Source organism: Molothrus ater, chromosome 6 (assembly GCF_012460135.2).
Source record: "Molothrus ater isolate BHLD 08-10-18 breed brown headed cowbird chromosome 6, BPBGC_Mater_1.1, whole genome shotgun sequence".
Taxonomy (NCBI): Eukaryota; Metazoa; Chordata; class Aves; order Passeriformes; family Icteridae; genus Molothrus; species Molothrus ater.
In genome coordinates, this window is record NC_050483.2 from 48,107,409 (window position 1) to 48,128,600 (window position 21,192).

Below are 21,192 nucleotides of genomic sequence, written 5' to 3' on the forward strand. Positions count from 1 at the left end.
ACCCTGCTCTCTCCTAGGAGGAATTCAGGCTGCTGCTCCAACCTTGACCCAGCTGTGATCAGCCAAGTGTCTGCATTTGTACTTTTGGGGGCTTAGCAGGAGACAGCTCATAGGAAGGCACAAGATCACATGGTTCAAATGCCTGAGAGAAGTCAAAGACCTGCATAAAGCCCCGTGTGTTCATAAAGGCAACAGGGAACCTAACCCACAGGTTCACCAAAAACTTGTAGTGGTTTCTACTTGTCCAGAAATAACTGCATGTGGAGCCCTTTGATATCAGGGATACTGGCAGACCTTTTCTCATAAAGACTAAGGAAAGAAACCAGCAATTACCTGCTAATGAGAGCTGTGCACCCATGCACACACGCTGCAGTGATTGCTCTTCAGAGAGACCAGCAGTGCTTACACTAACAAAGTGTTAGCTCACCAAATGTGATTGGTGTTAACTTCAAACCCAAGGTTTACAAAAAAACTCCCCTTTGTCTTACCAGGCTTGGGATTGAGGAGAAACCCACAGAAAGTGTCAGGGGCCAATGCCATAAGAAATCATGCTGAATCAGAATATGATTTAGCAAATTCACATCTTCTTCAGGTCCAGCAGAATTCTATTTAAATAACTTACAGAAAAGCTGACATCTTCTGTTAAATCTCAAAGGACTAGAATGAAGTAGATACATTTAGCACAGCCATCTTCCAGTGATACCTGAGCAGAGAGGCAGGCAGCAGCAGATTTTATCCTTGCTTCACTTGTTCTGGTTGTTTCTAGGTCAGCCCAAATACTCTGATGGTATGAAAAAAGCACAGCAAAAGTGTGCAGCCACCACCCAAAATAACCTAAAAGTCCTTAAAAAGAAATGCACATGTGTTTATTTACTGCACTATAACTGCAACATGAAATACAACTATATTTTCATTTCAAAAAAGGACACATGCAATAAAATACTCTGATTTTATAATCCAATTCAACACAGTTCATTGATAACACTGAAGCATCACGGAACAGGCAAGGGCTTGGGGTGATGAATTTCCAGTCTCTTGATCCTACTTGCAAACAGCAAAGTCACATCATATTTTATTTGTCATCAAGGGATAAACTTTTGGAATAATGGGGCTGGATCACAGAAGGTTCCAGCTGCCCCTTAACTCCCCTATGAGTCTTGAAGAATCAGATTTTTTTTATTTGGGAAATATGCTTTGACAAGGATGAGGAATAGACAGTATTTTCCAAGCAGAGAGCAGAAATCCTTCCATGTTATACCACAGCTGAGGTACAAAACAAGGGCCTCTGCTTCACAGGTGCAAAGAAGCCACGGCTGTGAGTTACTTTAACTATTGCTCTGAAGAATGAAATCAGGCCATTTTCTGCAATATTTCACTGCAGCTTTCTATTATTTTCATCTGCTCATGGGGCTTAAATCAATTTAATCTGGCATTTCAGCTATGGAATAAATCCACAATACACAGGAGGAGTCCACAGCTCAGAAAAGAACACAAAAAGTTGTTCTGAAATACTCAAATCATAGCCTCTTAACTACTTAAAAGGCCCTGTTCTTCATTAGAAAAGGTCTTATTCTATCATAGCTATTCACACACCACAGGCTCTTATTTTTAATATTTCCCATGAAGTTTCATGGGACTGATTTTCAAATAAGGTTCTAAACAGTGTAAAAAAACTACAAACTCAGGGCCCAAAATGGTACCATTTCTAGCAGAAACTCTCCTGACTTTCATCTGGCACTTTGAGGCAGTGTGACATAACACTGTCCAGCCTTTCAAAACAATGACCTGATTTCTTTCTGTACCTCTTGCGTGGCAGAACACTCAGGATGACTTAGCTCCAACAATTTACATAAAACATAAAGTCAGTCTTTTGATGCAGCTGCATTTTTATAGAATTACACAGAGTCAGTATACAGAAGCTTACAGCTTTTTGAGCTAATTCTAGCAAACAGGAGGATTTATCTATGAAAACAAAGAGTTCCAAAAGTACATGGAAATCTGTAGAGCAAAATATATATCTCTATATAATTTCCCAACACAAGCAATAGGCAGTTTAGAAAAATATGATTGTTACAGTTTTTCTGAACCAGAAAAGAAAGGATTTAAAAAATAAGTTCAGCTTTTCACAAAGCCATATCTTTAATAAGAAAATAGAGTGGTCCACATTTCCCTGAATAAGCCTGAAAGGTTAAAGAAAGGTCCAAGCAAAGCAAGGAGTTGGACTTGGACTTGATATCAGCTGTGATAACATGCACATGTCCAGAGACAGCTGCTTGGCTCCAGTATTGTTTACCTTAGAAACGAGCCTAATTTATCACAATTTTATTCAAAAATCATAAATAACATGACAAAAGTGGAACTGGTCCCCGCAAGGCAAATAATTATATTCATACAAGCAAAAAGTGACATCAATCCAGTTAGTTTCTTGTGACAGTTAAAAGGTATTTTGTACTCAACTGTTACACTGTACAGCACATGTATAAACACAGATTATTATTGCAGACTTTGCTATCAGCTACTATACATAAACTAGAAGAGATGTTCATGCTGTAATTGCCTCTAAGGTTTTTGTTCTACTTGAATATTAACATTTACAAAAACTGAAGTGGAGACCTGAATTCAAGCCAGGATTTCAACATGCAAAATGACAGGGTTCACAGGAAGGTTTTGGATCCTCCCATTACTGACATTTGGAAGTGGATAGGAGCTCTGAAGAATTTTAAAACCATTCATAATATGAGTTTCTCTTGTGAACAGCCTTTGGTTTTCCCTGTGCCCACAGGCAGGTGATCTAACATGGGACATGCTGGTGAAATTTAGATTCACATCAATAAACCTCCTGTTAAGGAGAATTCACATTTTAATTTCAGGTCACTTCTAAAAGAAGGTGGCAAAATGTACCTCAGAATTTGCTGATTTTTAAATTAGAAGCAGAGAACAGTTTGTTTGCAGAAACTTTGCTCCAGGCTGTTCTTAAAAACTATTTAATTTATCAGTTAGACCTTTTTATTAATTCTGTTCAATGTGAGAGCAAATCCCTTAATTTTGTCATAATTTTTGTGAAATATATGGGATATTTACTCACCCTATATGGAAGTCTTAGCACATTTCTTTACACTTTCTTCTAGCTTGAAACTAAACAAAAGCACAAAAACTGATGGAAGCAAGATTGATGGAGTGTTGGTGAAGGGATCCACAACTGTTTAAAATCCAGGCTTATGAATTAAATTAGGCCCAAGACAGCCCACTGCTCTGAGGAGGGAGGACCTCTGCAGGGGCACTGGACATGGGTTATATTGCCAGTGAACAACAATGCAGCTTCTGGGTCTCCTACCACTTTTCAGTGTCAGTGGAGAGTTATGTCTTATGAAAGGCAATGACAGAAAAATGCAACACCTGCATTATTGCTTGTGTAATTGCTTCACAGTGGTCCAGTACAGTCAAGTAAACGAATGAGAAGAAGGTCTGCTGCTGAAAGGGAAGCTCTGAGGCTGGGCAGATGGAGTGTGCCCTCCTGGAATCACCCTGATACACTCAGTTAACACAAATTAAAAGGGAAAAAAAGCTGAAAGAATCACACTGATCAAAGGGAAAACATCTACTGAGGCAAAAATTACCATCAGAGTCTTGGAGCAAGACAAAGGTGTGTCTTTTGCCTTCCAGTCAAGCTCATGTACAAAATGGAGGCTGGAGTTTGTTTGCATGAAGCACATGCAACCACCTTCAGCAACAGCCAGTGTTCCAGCACTACCTCCCAGGTTAAATTCTTAGAGGGTTTGATCTGGGAATGGGATGGAAAAATCATCTTGGGTGCTTTTCACCCTAAAGACTGAAACTCAAACTCAAAGCTTATTAAATCTCATCAAAGTTCATTACAACATGTACCTCTAAACTCTTCCAGCTTCCCTTTAAGACATGGTTTCTCTTAAAGGTTGCACTTAAAACCTTAAGTAGAGCAAATTTATGCTCCCCATTACCTACATGTATATATACACATACATATACATATATATATATATATATATTTCATGGCAACAGAAAGTACCATACGCAGGCATTCATTCATATCTGCAGTGAAACAAAGTCTATGGTGTTCAGTGCTTATTAGACTTGACAAAAGAAATAATTTGATTTAGGTGGGAATCACTTCAGGAGAAATAACAGCTCCAACCCCCGAGTTCCAGAGGGAGGCCTCCCAGCAAAGTGCTGCTGAGGGCAGTGGCACTGCTCTCCAAACTCCCTCTCCCTTTTAACACACAGCTTTTCATGGAGCAAAAAGGAGCTCAAATAAATGGCTTGCTATAGGGCTTGATAAATGAGTTGTGAAACCAGTTTGTTAAAAGCAATCATTTTCCTTTTCTTTCTTTTTTTTCCTCCCAGGTCAGAAAAAGGGGTTCTGGCTTATTTAGGGTGTATAACAATGACAGTGGAACACTCCTGGCAGCTCAAGGGCACAGACCCTGGCTGAGCAGCACCTGGCAGCTCTTACCCCAGCAGTGACAATGAGAGGGTAACAGAGCTGCAGCTGAACCACCAGCCCTCTGTACTGACTGAGGGGCAATTTTCTGCACACAGAAATTGGATTACACATCAAAACCTGCTTAGAGAGGTGAAGAGAAAAAGGCTCTGAGCAGGCTATGAACAATGCTAATAGTGAAGCTTTCATTATTAATAATTGTTTGTTCAGTGGCAGCCTCACACTCCTGTCTGCAGATGTGACTATTAAGGGCAGTTCCTGAGCCAAAACTGAAGGCAGATGTTGGCAGTCCTGGCCAGGAGACTTGGAAGAAATGGCTGGCCAGGACTGGAGCCCCCCAGTTAGTGATGAAGGCTGGTTTGACACAGGGGACAGCAGAAACAGACAGAGCATCTGCAGGAGGAACTGTGATGGGGGAAGAAATTACTGGATTTTAAACTTATTGAAACTGGACCAGATTTTTTCTCTAGGTATTGAGGAAGAACAGCCACTGGAAACACTTAAGGTGATAGGAATGACCTAGGCTGTGGAAGAACTACAACAGGAAAAGAAGAATAAAATATTCGGATAATTTACTTCGGAAAGGAAGCAAAGCCAAATGTCCTCTGCTCTCATAAAAGAAGAAAAGACAAAACATGGCCTGGAAAGGGTAGTGCTGGTCTTTCTGCTTCCTTGGATTTAGCACAAAGTGGCCAAAAGAAGGAACATCAAACCATCCCCACTCCTCAAACAAAAGATTTCTGATCCAAAACCAGTTCAGGGGAATGCCTTTATCACACAACTTGGAATAATGTGGAACTCACTGGTGTAAATGGCTCTGAAGCCAGAAAGCCACTAGCATTCAGTAAGGCACTGAATAGGCTTGCCCCCAAAATCCAGAAGACAAAAACAAGCTGATATTTACTTGAAAAGGAACAGAAAAAGTCCCACCTCAGTTCTACAATGCATCTCTGCCTCCTTAGGATTGAGCAGAGACCATCATGACTAGCTTTCCATCTATAACAGCATTTCCTGTATCTTTTCCTGGAGCATCAGCACCCACCACATACCATTAACCTGTCACTGAGGGGTTTAATTTAGCAGTTTCTTCTGCATTTAATGAAGAGAAAAAAACACTTCCAGTGCTCAAATCTCAGCTCAAGTGAATCACCCTGAGGGGAGCCTCCTTCCACAGCCAGGCACATGAAACTGAACTGTGCTGACGGCCGCTGTCAAATTCTGTGCGGCAGAGCCCTGGGATGGCAAAGCCTTGTGCCTGTGTCATTAGTCCTGGACTGCTCTCCTTGTGCCAGACCTGTGAGCTCCTCTTGCATGGAGATATCAGGCTGCCCTTGGAAGAACTAATGTTTCCAGCTGCTTCCACTGGGGTGCTGCACCTTGAGCTGTGCAGTTTCACCTTACCCTCACTTTACTAGGAGGATGGCTCTTATCTCACAGGTACAATGAGGCAAAATCTGGCATTTGCTGAAGCAGGCTAGGGAACAGAAGTGCCATTTAGGCTACAGTTTGAACTGATATATTCCTGATATATATTCCTTCTTTTCCAGATCTACTGATAACTCTCTGGTAGACACATATTCATATTTTAAATTGGACAGAAAAGAGATAATAAAAAAACCAACTGTGTGACAGATTATTCCCTCCTACTTTGGTTTTTGAAGGTTTTCTGTTTGGTGGTTGCTTTTTGGGGGTTTTTTGTTTGTTTTTTTTTGTTTGTTTGTTTATTTTTTAAGTTAAAGAATCTTTGTTTTGTTTTACCATTTAACAAGTGCAACATGATCCCACAATTTTAATAGACATGTACAAATCAAAATGCCTCGTGCCTAAAACATCCTGCACTTACCCAAAACCTACATAAACCTGTTTATATTCCAGTATAACCAATAGATATCTTCTTTTAAATATGGCAAAAGTAACAAGATTGATTTCTTAATGAATCATACTGCCTGCACCAGAAATATTATCTTTAGTATTTTAATAAACTGGTTTTGGAGAGTTGCCAACCTCTGACAGATAAATTAATGCAATAAACTGGTAATGGCTCAGAGCAGGTCAGTGTCTGGGAGCTGCTAAGAACATCCTCAACAGCCCCCAGCAATTCTGGAAGAAGTTACTATAGGTTCTCTGGTCAAATTGTGTTTTCAGCTGCACCCTAGCAAATGATACTGTCCATGGGGTAGTAAACCCTCCAAAAGCAGCTCTTACACCCAGCTGGATATATAACCTATGACTTGAGAGATATCTATGATGTCTGGCAAAGACATTTTTATTGGGGGTTTTATACCAGCATTTCTTGAAAGGGAAAACTATTTTTCTAGTTTCCTATGGTGGATAATTTAGTTTCAGTCTGTAATATTCAGTTATTCCAAAAGGCTTTGCTTGGCCTGGGAATCTCTGTCACACAGCAGATTTGGTTAGTTTTTTTTCCCTAAAGAAAAGAGGACAATGTACTATCTTGTGTCAACACAAGTTAAAAGAATTATTGTACATGAACTCACTCTTCAAATCTCTTTAGTGCTAATGAGATGCGTATGCACACACATCAAAGTAAAACATTCCCTATTTAATATTGAAAAGGACATCAGATGTAGCAAACTCCTGAGTCTAGAGCAGCTAAAGAGAAAGTACTGTTTCTTCTGATGTGCAGAGATCACCATGTGTCTGTCTAGGAATAGCCAATTTTTGGAGACATTCTTCTCTCCAAGGTCTACAAATACTCCAACAAAAGGATTAAGGAGAAGCATAGAGCCATTCTAAAAGCTGTCCAAATTATTCAGTGATCACTAGGTGGTTTTATTAGTTAGTCTAGTAGCTTTATTTACAGCCTCAAATATTTGAGTCTTCTAAGTTGTCAGTCAGCACAAATAAAGTAGCACTTGGTAGAAATCAGGACTGCTCTGGAGATTGAGTGCTAGCAGAGGAATACAACATTTCTAATGTATGTGCTTAAAACTGAAGATCTTTTTCATACATACAGGGATTTCTGGAGAGGGCATATATAAATAATATTTAATACCATTTAAATTGCTGGCTGGAATCAGAGAAAGGGCTGTTAATAGACATGGGGCACAATAGCAATTTTCTACCTCAATGTATTGCTACCATGGAAAATTCTCTGGAAAGCATCAGGCTTCAAAATCAATTGCAGTTTACAAATGAGGCTTGCTTCCATGCCAGAGGTTGGGTTTGGAGTGCCTTTGGGTAATGCCTTGCTGTAATGCATGGGCAGTGGAGTGCAGGATTTTGCCTTCAGCACCTCAGGGTCATTAATGTGGTCAGGCAGCTCCTGGGTGCCACAGTGCAGGCAGGAGCTGGGACAGAGCTCTGTGAACAGGCTGGGGGCTGCAGGGAGTGTAGGCCAGGTGCACAAATCACTCACAACCCCAAACATACTCCATGTGTTTCAGAGGCTTTTAGCACCCTTTGACTGTGGCTGGACCTGCACTGGGGCAGAACAGTGAAAGTCCTCAGCTGCAGACACATCCAGGGCTCTGTGCATCCCATGCTTTGGCAAGAGAAGGCTTAAGGCAGTGGCCCCAGTCTGAACCTGAGCTATAACACATCTCAGTTACATCTGGATGTCAGAGATGTATGAGCTGGGGATTTTATAGGCACAAAAGTGAGCATATCACCACCAAATCATCTGTGAGCAAAGATGAGAAACTGTGCTCAAGATTTTAAGGACTGGTTTGGAAACCAGTCCTTAAAAACTAAATCCTTTGGATTTAGTTTGTGTTTTGAGGAATCTGATCTTTGTACAGTTTCCTGGAAGCTGGACTCATTATTCCAATTACTGACTTAATATTTACACACACTTCCAGGAATCAGTATTGCAAGCTTTTCAGAAATAAAAAACCCACAAGAGAATAAAAACAAAAGTAAATTTTGCATTTACATCTCAAGCTTACTTTTGTGATTTTCTTCTTTCTTTCTTTCTTTGCCAGAAAAATCTCACACCTGCCTTGGACAGGTGAGGTAAATGATATTATGGAAGACTTAAATTGTTTTCAGTGATATGAACAATAAAGTCCTGTGCTTTGGATAGTTTTCATTGCAAAGAAGTAGAAATATTCATCACTTCTGTGAGATATTCAGATTATTTAAGTTAATGAGAATGGATTGACTGAGATTTAAAGTAAAACTTTCCAAGATTACAGACAGGGGACTCACAGAATAAACTGATTGCAAACCCAGAAGAAAGAGTGTGTTTCTAATTTAGTTGTTTGGCTCTTTTTTTTAAAACCTGCCACCACACTGAAACATCAAGGTGATGATGCAGTTGTTCTTGTAAGATCTTCTGTGCAGAATTTTTTTCTCCCTGTTACACACTCCCAGGGTGTCAAATGCATTTGTGAGCCCATACAAATCACCCAGATCAGAAAGGCTTGGCAGAAAGAAATCTGATGTGAGATTTTGTGCTTTCACAGAAAAAAAATTTTCCATCTCCCTACTGACTTCCATTTGCAGTTTTATTTTTCCTCATTATTTTTACTTTCATCACCTGGATCAGATCAGCAAAACCCAGAGAACTGCAATGTAGCTACATCACAGAAAGGTGTGTGCACACCTACACACATCCACAACCACACAGAGCAGGTTTTGTTACTGCCCCTCTTCCCCCACACTTCTTTTCTAAAGGAAGATTTAATTTGATGTGGGGATGTGTGTGATGATTAACTCCCTGCTGGGCAGCCACAGGGGTTTCTTCCCCCAGGGCTGGCAGCAATTTTTAGAGGAATGTGCATGGCACTTGCACTGCTAATCAGGAGAGCAGGAGGTATGTCAGGAGGAGGGAGCCACCAGAAAGAATGGCTGCAAGGAAGGAATTAATATGCCCCATTCTCTGACAAGCTATAGCTCCTCTCCATCTGGCTCCTTCAGGAGAGAAATCACAGGTCTTCCTTCACTTCCCAAAGTGAATGTCTTATTGCTCAGCATACCTGGACTCTGCTCACCTTTCTGCTTCCAGTCCCTTCTGCCTGCTCTGAGAGCTCTTCTGCTTTCTCCTGACAGCCAGGATTTTAACCCACATCAGCTCAGCTCCTGCTCCATGCTCCCCTTGCACTTTGAGTGATACCTGCAGCATCCCTGCTGTCTCTCCTTTAATTTCCACTCTTTACATTTTTAGCAGACTTCTGGCATTTTAATCTATCAAACACTAGCAAACCCAGTATAGTCAGAAACATTAGGAACACAGTGACAGAGTCCTGGTGGTGGAACAGTCTCCTCAGAACACGTAGAAGCCCTGTTACTCACCCCATTTTAAACCTTGAAAACTGAAGAAAAGCTGTTTAATGTGTAATATTACCAACAGTGTAGAAGGGAAGGGGAGCCAAAAGGATTCTGAGATTTTTTTCCTCCACAGAGCCTGTGCTCTTGTCCTGTGTGTTAATTGTGACTCTTTTTCTAAGGTTTTACAAATTGATGGACACCTCTCCTCTCCATGTTTTGCTGCTCCTCTTTCACACCGCCTGCTCTCCTAATCCTGTGCCCAAACTGAGCTCCATGCTGTTTTGCCTCCTGATTCTACACAAGCGTGCTTCTTGAACAGAACTTTAATGATTTTGTTAAATAAGTGCCTTCCTCCTTAAGTCTGTTAGCTGCAATATTATTTTAGACCTTATACAGAAAACAATACCAAGTACCCCATACTGATACACAGAAGAGAAATTTCTCCTGCAACAAAGCCAGGAGAGGGAAAGTAACTGTTTCTTCTGTTATTTTTTTTCAGGATTACTACTGTAGCTAAAACCATGAGACAATAAGGGATAGCTCTCAGAAATGGCATAAATTTTTAGAAATTACCTTTTCTCCCAGGAGTCAATTAGGTAAAACACCACTAAGAATGGCTTCATCCCTCTGAAGTGAGAACTGCTTTTACATTAAAGGCAATGTATAATGTACATTAAAAAATTGATAAATCAGACATAGGCTTAGGTAAATAAATGACAAGTTGCCATAATTTTAGAATTTAGATTACACAGAAATCTATGCTTGACTGTCGTTGATACAATCAGTTTACACAATTTCAATAAACCATTAATACAAAAGAATTCTAGGTAGGAATCTTTCCAGGGTGGTATTATTAAAGTATTTCCAACTTTTGCTTTACTGACACTGAGCCAGGCTGCATCCCACTGTTCAGGCTTTATAATCCGTTACCAAATGCCTCTTATAAAGTAAAAAACCCAACAAACCAAACCACAAACCCCACAAACACAAAAATTTAACAAAAAACCTACTCTTTTTTATACACAAGATTGGTGATACAAGGTTTTGTTCAGTGCTCACAAATTTGTTCAGAAAATTATGATCTGATTTTAAAGTTCTCCTGATAGAGAGATGCTAAAAAAATATATTCTTTTTTTATCTAGTTTTCTTCCCACTGTATTCCACCTCTCCTGATTCAGGTGGGCTGGAAAATACAGTAATTGGAAAAGAAATCTTGTAAAAAATAAGGACAAGAGGAGGTCCACTCCCACTCCTACTGAAGTCAGTAGAAACATTTCTATTGGCTTCTGCAATCTCTGTATCCAGATACTGAAAAATCAGCTCAAGATTTCAAAGAGAAAAGTCCAAATCTTCCTTGGGCTGAACATCAACCACTCATGATTCTATGTGCGTGCTCTCCAGTTTACACTCTGGTGCATGACCTCATGTTCTCATACTTGCTCTGACTTCAGTTGCAAACCAAAATCTGATGTTAAAAATCCCCCAGAAAGTCCCACAACAACACCATCCTTCAGTACTGCTTGCTGAAAGATGGCAGAAACATTGCAGAATTATCTCTAAACAGTGGATGAGTGGATGGTGGCTGCTAGTTTGACCACAGATATGCATTTATATATATATATGTACATACATACACAAACACAATCTCTATATACATATTATAATTACAATAATAAAAAAATTGTAAAAATATTAATTTTACTCAAATACCTGATTAAAGTGATTAATCTTAAGTTGCATTATGTGATGTATCCCGTTGGCATGTGTTAGAAGCCCTAAAAACCTACATGAGCTGCAGTTAAAACCAGAGTTCTGCCCTTCGGCCGTCACCTGGTGCCGTGCCCAGGGGTTATGTTGGGGGTGGGCCCTCGTATCTCAGCATCAGCTTGAAGGAGCGAGCAAAGTTGTTGGCCAGGGTGCAGCTGTGGCTCTCTCTCTCTGCCAGGGGCAGCAGGAAGGCCAGGAGCAGGAGCAGCAGCAGCAGCAGCTGCAGGGGAAGCGCTGCCCGGCGCACGCGATGCAGGAACGAGCACGCGCCTCCAGAGCGCTCCTGGGAAACACAAAGCAAAGAGCAGCTCAGAAAAAGACATTGCTGGGGAGGTCTACTTCAAATACATCAAACTGCCAGGGAGAAGGTTAGAAACAGCCCCTCTTGTCCTTGGCCTAGGACCCAGGACCCAGCCTGGGTGCTGGGCACACCGAAGGTGACTGAAGTTAATTATGTCTTTTACGAGAATATTTCAGTATTTTCAAGAATTCCCTGCTGAAAACTGTTGTTTTCTAGAAGGAAAACACTGTTGACATTCTAGAAATTTTCTAGAATTGCTTCCAAGCCCATTTTCCAAAGTGGTGGTCACACATGCTCATGCCTAAGGTGCAGAGTGGTCCCCTCACCAGCCACCATACAGTGCAGAAGGTCTGTGTTTGCTGCTCTCCAGTCAGTACAATGAGAGTGCTGGTGCTTGGAAGAGAGGAGCAGCTTCTGCTCTTGGCCAACACAAAGGAACTTCATTTGCAGCTCATCCAGCCCCTGGGCATCTGCCCTGCAGTACCATGCACTGGCTTTGGGGTCTGCAAGACTGGAGGTCAGAAAAAAGGCCCCACAGTGCAGCCTGCCTCAGCATGCCTTATACCTTACCAGGCCCAGATTAAAACTTTATGTGATGCAAAGCAATGAGAGAAACACAACATTGGTAGTGAAGGAGACATTAAAGCCACATGTATTTCTGTGCAGCCCTTGGGGACACACACAAAGGAGTCCCATTTTACCTTGCTCTGTACTGCTGCAAACCTAGAGTAGGTCAGTTAACCTCATAAATTTAATCTGGTTTAGCATGACCAGGAGAGAATATATCTATGGCTACAGAATTCAGAAAAGATTATTTAAGAAGGGAGATTTGCACTGGCAAGATTCCTGGGTAACTCCTGCCAATGAGCTGAACTGTGTGAGTTTCCAAAAAAAAAAACAAAACTCTTGAAAAGAAATCTGATAAAAAGGGCTCAATAACCCACTTATTTAATCAAACTAGGATTTATGCAATGAACATAAATACAGTTCTTAATGAGCTACATTAGGTACCAGCCTACATCATAAATGTCAGAACAGAACATCCACTGGAGAGGGGCCCACATTTTCCACAAAAGGAAATTAATTTATTGTGTTCAAGTCACAGGCAATGTCAGTCCTGCAGCAAAATTTGGGCTTCTGCTCACTATGGGGTATTTAATAGGCAATGCCTTTGTCCCACTATAGCACTGCTGCCTTTTTCCCAACCTGGAAATAAAATTTGAGATAATTTTGATAAGAAGGTAATATAATGAACATAAACTATCCATGGGAAACACCAGCAAAGAAGATATGGAGGAGATTGATGGTAGAAGAAAGTAATTATCCCTTTTGCTATTTTTAATGATCTCTTCCACTGCTTTCTAAATTACTCAGTCCCTTGTAACTCCATATAAATGCCTACAGAATTAATTACAAAAGTAAATATACAGCTGCAGTTACACATCACGAGACAGGTGTGCTGCAAAATCCTTCTGTTGTAGTTGGTTTGCTTCCATTATATTGAATGGCTGGTGAGATTTAATTATTGTGTCAGGCAGATGTAGAGGCAGCAGAGCAACAGCTGCTTGCTCTATCATTTCTGGCCCACAGTACCTGGGTTGTAATTTGTTCCCTGAGGCCAAGGAAAACTCAGGTCCCTGGACACTGGAACTGTCAGTGGATAAAGTCTACATGCCAGGTTGTGAGTGGGACTGACTTTGAGCACTACTGGGCAAGTTCCCTGGGTACAGTAATTATTTACCCATGAAATCAAAGCTTCACCAACCTGGCTGCCCCACAGATATCACCTGTTCCTACTGTGACCTGCTCTCAAAGTACAAGGCATAAGTGGCTGTACTAATGAGAATTTCCCTTCTCTAGTCCAGACCTGAAATCCTTCTCCCCCCCTGGCTATCATCTGCCTAAGGGTTGAACAAAGCCTGGAGGGTCTTCTGTGTTTACAGTCAATGCTAAATCTATTGTGCACAAGAGCAGAGCCACAGCTCTTGGCTGGAGCTCTCTGGGCTTGTCTCTGTAATGCCATGGATCAGCCACTTCTTGGTGTGTTCAGTGTAAATCAGTGCACTGTCATCCACAGTTCTGTCCTCATTGACAAGGATTTCTCATTCTTAATTCTTCATTACATCCATAATATGCAGCAGTATGACAAATACATTTATCAGAGTGGCCCATCTATAAGGAAAAAGACCCTTGCCAGGTTCCAGAATCCATGAGCAAGTTTGTTTGTAGATATGAACAGCTGGAGTTCTGTCAGTCGAAGATCCAATCTGAGTTAATTCTGCATTGAGACGATTCAAGCCATGCTCTTTGTCCTACCACTAAGGCACAGTAAGTCTTAATGCTGATGTTGTTACAGGGAAGGATCCTGAGAGTTCAATAGTTCATTCCAACTGTAATCCTCAAAAATGTTCTCAGAAACTAAACTGGGACTTAGAAATCCACCTCTCACTGACACAGTTGTGAGGACCACCAGTCTTCCTAGCAACACCTAAAACTTCTGTTTTACTGCTGTCAATCCTCTAGAATTGGTTTTGAAAGTTATTTCAGTCTGAAACTATTCTTTCATTGCCAGGCCAGCTGCAACACATGTCCTCCCTGTTACATCTTTCTGCCTATGAACTGCTGTGAAATGTGAGAGTTTCCAGTTGTGCCTTGTCTCTGTTCCTGCCACAGCCCAGGCAGCAGATATCTTATGGTCACTCAGGCCTGGCACTGCTTTCCTGTGGTGACCACACTGCCAGTTAGCCACTGTTTTTCATACCCTGATTTTTCTACCAATCCAGCATTTGATTCAGAGCAGTTCACTGACTCTGCTTTGACTTCTATAGCAAAGACTATTAATAACTCAAATAACATTTCAATCTCATCCCATTTCTCAAAGTGCCTTGCTTTTAGATACACTGGAAGAAGGTGTAAAATAGTATTGCTTTTCACAGCTCATCCTCCAGAAAGAATTAATGCAAAATGGATTTATTAACAAGCTCTCATTTGCTCTTTGAGCTTTCTGCAGAGGAGGATACTCAAGCTAACCATAGCAGCTCCTGGCATTAGAAAAATCTGTGGAGAGACAGTTACCTTGGGGCAGAACTTCAGAGAAGGGGAAATATTTTCTCTTTATCTGCTGCTTCTCTCCCACCTGCTAGCTGGGTTTATAGGTATTTGTGTTCAAAGAACTTTTGTCTTCAATACCCAGTTTCTCTGTTGTGTTTGATCACACAAAAAGGTCCGAATGTTGTATTTTAGACTCCATTTGTTGTCATGGGAATGACTCAGCTATAGCAAACATAGTATTATGATGCCTCTGCAGGACTGAAAATGAGGCCCACAGGAGCTGTGAGGGTTTGGTGTTTTCAGCAAATTTGCAATGATAAACCCTTAATAAATTAGGGCCTCAACCTGCACACACTGAAATCCACAGGAGATTTATCATTAATTTCAGTGTCTGCTGTGGGATTATGCACAGGAACAACTAAATAAAGTCAGGATCAGGAACTACTTGTCTGTGGAGGTCAGCAGGTATCTTACAAATGGATTCATTAGTTATATGCCCAAGTTGTTGTGACATGAAACCTACATTAGTTCCATTGCTTTGTGTTTGCTGGAACAACTGGTGTTTTTTTTTTTTTTTTGTGGAATATATAATTTCCAAATGAGATGGAAGGTTGATGATGAGAAAGATGAGAAGGTTGGAACCACAACCCTTGCTACACAGTGGAATTTCCCTTTCCCAATCACTCCAGCTACTGGCATCAGTACAGCTGCCACCCAGCACCCACAGTGCCTGCAGTGCCTGTGTCAGATATAGACTCTCCTAAATATTCTGAAATCAAATCTTCCTCTGAGAAAAACTGGCAAAGCTCCAGTGAAGTCAACAGAATTTTAATTCCCACCATCTTAGAATAACAGTTGGAATACCTGGGTATTGAGCCAAAGTGTCAGAGATATTTTTGAAACACACATGGAAAAGGAATAGGTTGGCATTTAAAAGGAAAATATACTTTTCAAGTTCACCATCAGGAGTAAATGTCCTCCCCCTTCTCCCTCAAAATACCAGGACAAGCAAGGACTGTCCAGGGGCGGACGGCTGTGTTTTGTGTAATGCTAAATGCATGCTTGCTCCAAATGAATTGCACTGGCTGTGAAAATTCACATTTGTACTTGATTCATGTTGGGGCGTTTGAGTGACAAGCATGGGTTTGGATCAGGGAGTGCTCAGCAGCTCAATCTGTTTGCAGTTAATAACTCCTGGCCAAACGCACCGTGGAAAATCACTTGGATGGGAAACAGCAGAAAAACACTTTAGAACTTGCTACAGAATATTCTTGTGTAAGTTGCTGAAGTGTTTTACTAAAAATCAGTGTCCCCCCTGGTTTGCTATTGACCACATTCCAGGATATAAGAAAACACACAGTTAATCTAGCTATTTTAGAGAGCAGAGCAATATAGCATCTCATACCAGCCTCATTAGCAGAGTTTTGCTGCTGCTTGTATGTCACCAGTGTGCCTGACAAAAATCATACCTGCACCACTGAGTCAGTCATCCAGCAGAGAAAAAATATTTAGTCTGGATTTATTCCTCTTACCTCAGAGTATTTCCTGAGAAATGCACTGCTGCCTGAAAACTCCTGCTCTACCTAGGGATAAAGAGCCCAGTGCCTTAGTGTCCTACAGTCACAACACACAGACACCAGCAGCCATTCCACTTCGTGCAGGGCTGTACCCAGCCCAGATATCCTCTATTCTACAGCAGCTGGCACAGATGCATGGGTAGTAAGGCAAGCACAAATAACTTCTCCTTAATATTCTCAGCCTCCAGCTACTTTCAGTTCAGGCAGTTTCCTGAGCCTGATAGGGCTTGTTCATCTGTTTAACATTCAGGGAATCTTTCTTCCCAATACTTGTCCCGTTTCCCCTTAAACCTACACAACGTCCTCAATGTTCTTTAGCAAGGAGATCCAGCTGGCATGAAGAACTAATAATTTGTGTTAGCTTTGAACCTGGCTCCTAGTTAATTCTACAACAAGAGATGGAGAGTCAACCATCATCTATGCTCTCAGAAAAAATCATGATGATGTGAAACCCTAAATTAAATGCCTAGGCAGGATGAATCCAGGCCTCCCTCCACAGTGGGAAGGTCACAACATATTGGGCTTAAACTACAGCAATAGGGACAGAAGAAGAACTTCCTAACAGGAAGAATAGATAGGCCTTGGAAAAGATCACCTACACAGGTAAGGATTCTACCACTTCATTATTCCTCTGGGAATAACTAGAGCTGCCAGGAAGGCTGAAACAACAGCCTGCCATACTGAAAGGAATCTTTCATCCTGGAGATGAAGTGGAGTATGCCTGGACAGGAGTATTAAGCAGCACCACTTGTTTTGGTGAAGCAGCTGCCTTATCAGTGGCGTTATGTCTCAGAGGCCCTGTGTTTCTGCCACTTGGGATCCCACTGGGTACTTCCTCAGCTGTCACTCACAGAGGCAGTTTATTGACAACAAGAGATCAGTTCCAGTGGGATCACAGGTTGCTCTCTCAAATCAAAGGAAATTGGGTTTTTTACCTGAGTGTGAGATCATTTGGAGCTGGGCTTCCCATCAGTTCTCAACTCAGAGCCATGAATGTCCCTCTCCAAGATAAACAACACATTGCAAATCACAGCTGGCCTTCTCAAGCGGGAAGTAATTTAGGGGAGCTGGATACTACTGTCACCACAGAACTGAGCATCCAACATGCTCCTGGGCAAAGCCACAGGAGCAACAAATAATCCCACAAGCCACATCAGGAACTAAGACCAGCCTCTGTTGATTAGAGGTTACATGGCCTGTGCAAAAGGACAGTGAGACCCTGAGTTCAGAGCTGTATTTTCCTACCAGCAAACACTGCCCAGGGTAGGGAACCAGCAGTGAGGAATCAGTAAGGGGGGGCCTGGGACCCCATTGATCCCTGTGCTTATCATTCTCCTTTGCATAAAGAGCTACCAGAATGAAGCAGAAGGCTGAAGAGAGGTTAACTGCAGCCATAGAAGCAATTTTAGCTCCGACATTTTCCATCTTCAGACTGCTTGACTTTGCACCCTTAATGCTCCTTTCAATTCTGAAATGCATAAGCATATGCATGTAAATAGGTAAGTGTACAGGCAAATTAAAGACTGTTTTCTTCCTTAGGGCAGATTCCCCATGGCTGGGGGATAATCTAGAATCTTCCAGGGAGGCTTCATTTAAAAGAAGCAGAAAATGAGCCAGCAGTTCATATCTGAGGTTTCAGCAGCCACATATGGTGGGTATTTCAGAATTTCTGCTGCAAAGTCACTCAGAACTAAGCACTGTGCCATATGCTACTGTGACACAAATGGATTTATAAAGGTTAGCTTCTGTGTGCACATACAGCATGACATGTTTCCAGCATATCATAGGACAAGAGCTACAGCCTGATCTGTTAAAGTAGCACTGATTTCTATAATTCTCCAGACCTAAACAAGCAGAAAAAGACCTTAGTCTTCTATATTCAGGAAGGCAGGCAAGTAAAACAACTTTTCCCAATTTCCAACGTCCATTCATCCTTGCAAGTTGAAATAAACTAATTAAAATAAGCACAGAAAGAATAAAAACTGAAAGAAAGACAAAAGACAAAACGTTCTGGAACTTGCAGAAGAAATTATTGACATCAAAAGCTGGTTTATCATGTATGTATGATATATGATGTATACAACAATGTATGTATCCAGCTGCTTTGCCAGTGACTTCTCTCAAGTGATTTCTCTCAAGTCAAGATCAAACTTTTCTTAAATTTCAGCAGTCACTATACATAATTTAATTATATTTGCATTTTATTTAAATACTTCAAAAATGCGATGGCTTACTTTTAAATAAATAATAAGTATAAAAATTAGAGGTAATGATTAGAAGTGTTTTTCTTACAGTGCCTTCTACAGCTGTGTTAAAAACCTGTTTTTTCAGGTGTATACTGAAAATTGGTTGCATTCTGCTATGGATCAACAAATCTCTCTCTGTCTCTCTTTACCGTTCAGTTAGGACATAAAATTGTAACTGCTGAGAAAATAAATCTAAGCTATCTCCTTGGTGAAAATCTGCAGCTAAAGGACACATCTCTTACATAAAGCAGGGAGCACCAACCACCTGCCTAACTAACACCACACAAGCATGAAAGGAAAGTAAGAACCAGGTGTCCTGGGGAGCAGGATGGCACCTCCTTGCACCAGCACTGCTGCAGGCAGAGCACTGGCAAGGCACAGGTGTGGCAAGACCAGATAAACAGCAAACAAAGAGCCCCAGCTATCTAACATTAGGGGACACTGCAATGTAAATTGGAAAATTACATGAAACCTCCAGAAATAAGGGCACAGTGGCAGGGAGTCTCCCAGGTGCAGTAATGTGAAGGGAAGCTTGTGAGCCTGCTGGAAAAGGAAGGGGATGCTGCTGCCTGGCTCAGCATACCTAACAGTGGGTCTGAGTTAGGAATGCGCAGTCAGGATTTTTCTGGAGGTGGGGTTTTTTGGGATTTTTTTATTTTTTTTTTACTAAGTTTCCTTTCTGAGCAAATATCACTGTAGGGAGAAAATAAATCTATTTTCTAATTTTAATGCTAAGATGCCCTTCATCCTGTGTTTGGGTCATGGTATAATTCCTAAATCAGTTAAGCACAGGCTTATAGGCAGTGATGAAATAAAAATAATGGACAGATATTACAGATATTAGCATTGCCTATAAAAGAGGTTTTGAAAAGTGAGGAAAAGATACCTTTTAGTAAGTCTTTTTCATTTTACTAAGACTGTAATTGTACAGAAGATTTCAAGTGGATAACACCAGCACGACCTGAGGAAAACCCTTTAGTAGAGAGGCACCCCTACCATGGGCACTACCACAGAATGCTGTGCTTTTCTGCCATGAGGAACTCCCATCATATCTGCACTAGGGCAGAGCAGAGCACAGTACTGTTTTCTTCCTGGCAAGCTGTGGCAGCTCTTGCTTTGCAGTTTCCTGAATGACTGCATTAATTTGATTGACTCCAGATCAATGGTGTCTCTAAATAAGATTAAATTACATGTTCCTTCTGCCTGTATGTTACAGGAGATTACTCTTAGCAGAATCTCAAAGGAAGCAATTAGCTGACCACTGATGTAATGAATTCTAATTATTTTGTTTGTACAAACAATAAAGCCAGATCGTTTGTTTAGCAAGGAAGTAATTACTCTGAGAACTTGAGAAAATAAATCAAACAGGGCTACCTAGACCTGTAAATAATGAGCCTTCTACTTCCTATTTATGCTAAGAATGCTCATAGAATATTTTCAGGTAGCTGGGAGCCAACCTTTGAAAGTAACATTTATCATAGTTATTATTGAGCACTTGCTTGATTATGTTCTTGAGTGTGCTAGGTACCCTGCAGAAATATCCATCTACATTGGCTGTCACTGGCACCTGCTAAAAATTCACTGCAGCCAGTGCAATTTCCTGCAACTGCTTTTTGTTAATCAACAAGAAGTCACTCACATCACAATCATTAGGCTGTTCTGCTCCTAAGGGCACCAGTGGCAGGGGCATGTCCTCAGCAATGGATGAATGATCAGGAGCAAAAGCACATTACTATACATGGAGCAGGCTCTAGTCTGCCCAACATCTGGCTATGTAGGCTAGAAATGGAATCAAATCAGAAGGCAGTCAAATGAGAATGGTTGTAACTGGGTCTTCCCCTTCTCCATGTTGATCTGCTGCTGCTGCAAAATGTTCACAGCTCCAACAGGAGAGACAAGCAGAGTCACTGGGGACCTCGTGCTGCAAAAAGCAGAGAGCGCTCCAAAAATACATCAACTTCTGCCACTTCTGCTGATTTTGTGTGACTCAAGAGCATGAGGGAGCTGACAAATTAGAGATAAACTGATCCAATTTTATGGAAACTCACTGATTGTTGCAAGCACAGTGATGCAGCCATCTGCACTTCCTGCAGATACCAATTCCTGAGATCAGCCATTCTCTTCAAGGTAGCTGGCTTCCTTTACCATAGCTTTGAAAAGACATTCATATTTTGCTTAATCTTTCTTTTCTTTCTAGCCACATTTTAGATGTTAAATCTGAGTTTAAAGTAAACTGCATAGCCTAGAATTCTGCAGTTGGCCTGGTTTTCCTCTTTTCTTAGGCCAAACAGTGATACACCCAAAAGGGATCAACATTATTTTCTGGCTCTCTTAAGTGGTGCTCAAAAATCTTATGGCAACACTGTCTCACATCCTGATAAAACCTGAATAAAAAAAAAGACATTACTGCTTCCAGCACTTGGATTCTTGTTGTAGTGTTACTGTTTAAACAGAGAATAAAGGCCCTGAGGTCAGTGAAATCTCAGTGAAGTGAGCAGCGTATAAGTTACAGCAACATCTGTACTGGCTGAAGGGAAACTG

At 41.2% G+C, this 21,192-nt stretch overlaps 1 protein-coding gene across 1 annotated transcript in view; it reads right to left on the reverse strand.

Annotated features, from left to right (window-relative positions):
* Positions 1-844: 844 nt before the first annotated feature.
* Positions 845-21,192, reverse strand: part of SYNE3 (spectrin repeat containing nuclear envelope family member 3) — a 54,453-nt gene continuing 34,105 nt past the window's right edge. The window contains 1 exon segment of the mRNA XM_036384029.1: positions 845-11,759. Coding sequence (XP_036239922.1) covers positions 11,559-11,759 — 201 coding nt within the window. The 3' untranslated portion in view covers positions 845-11,558.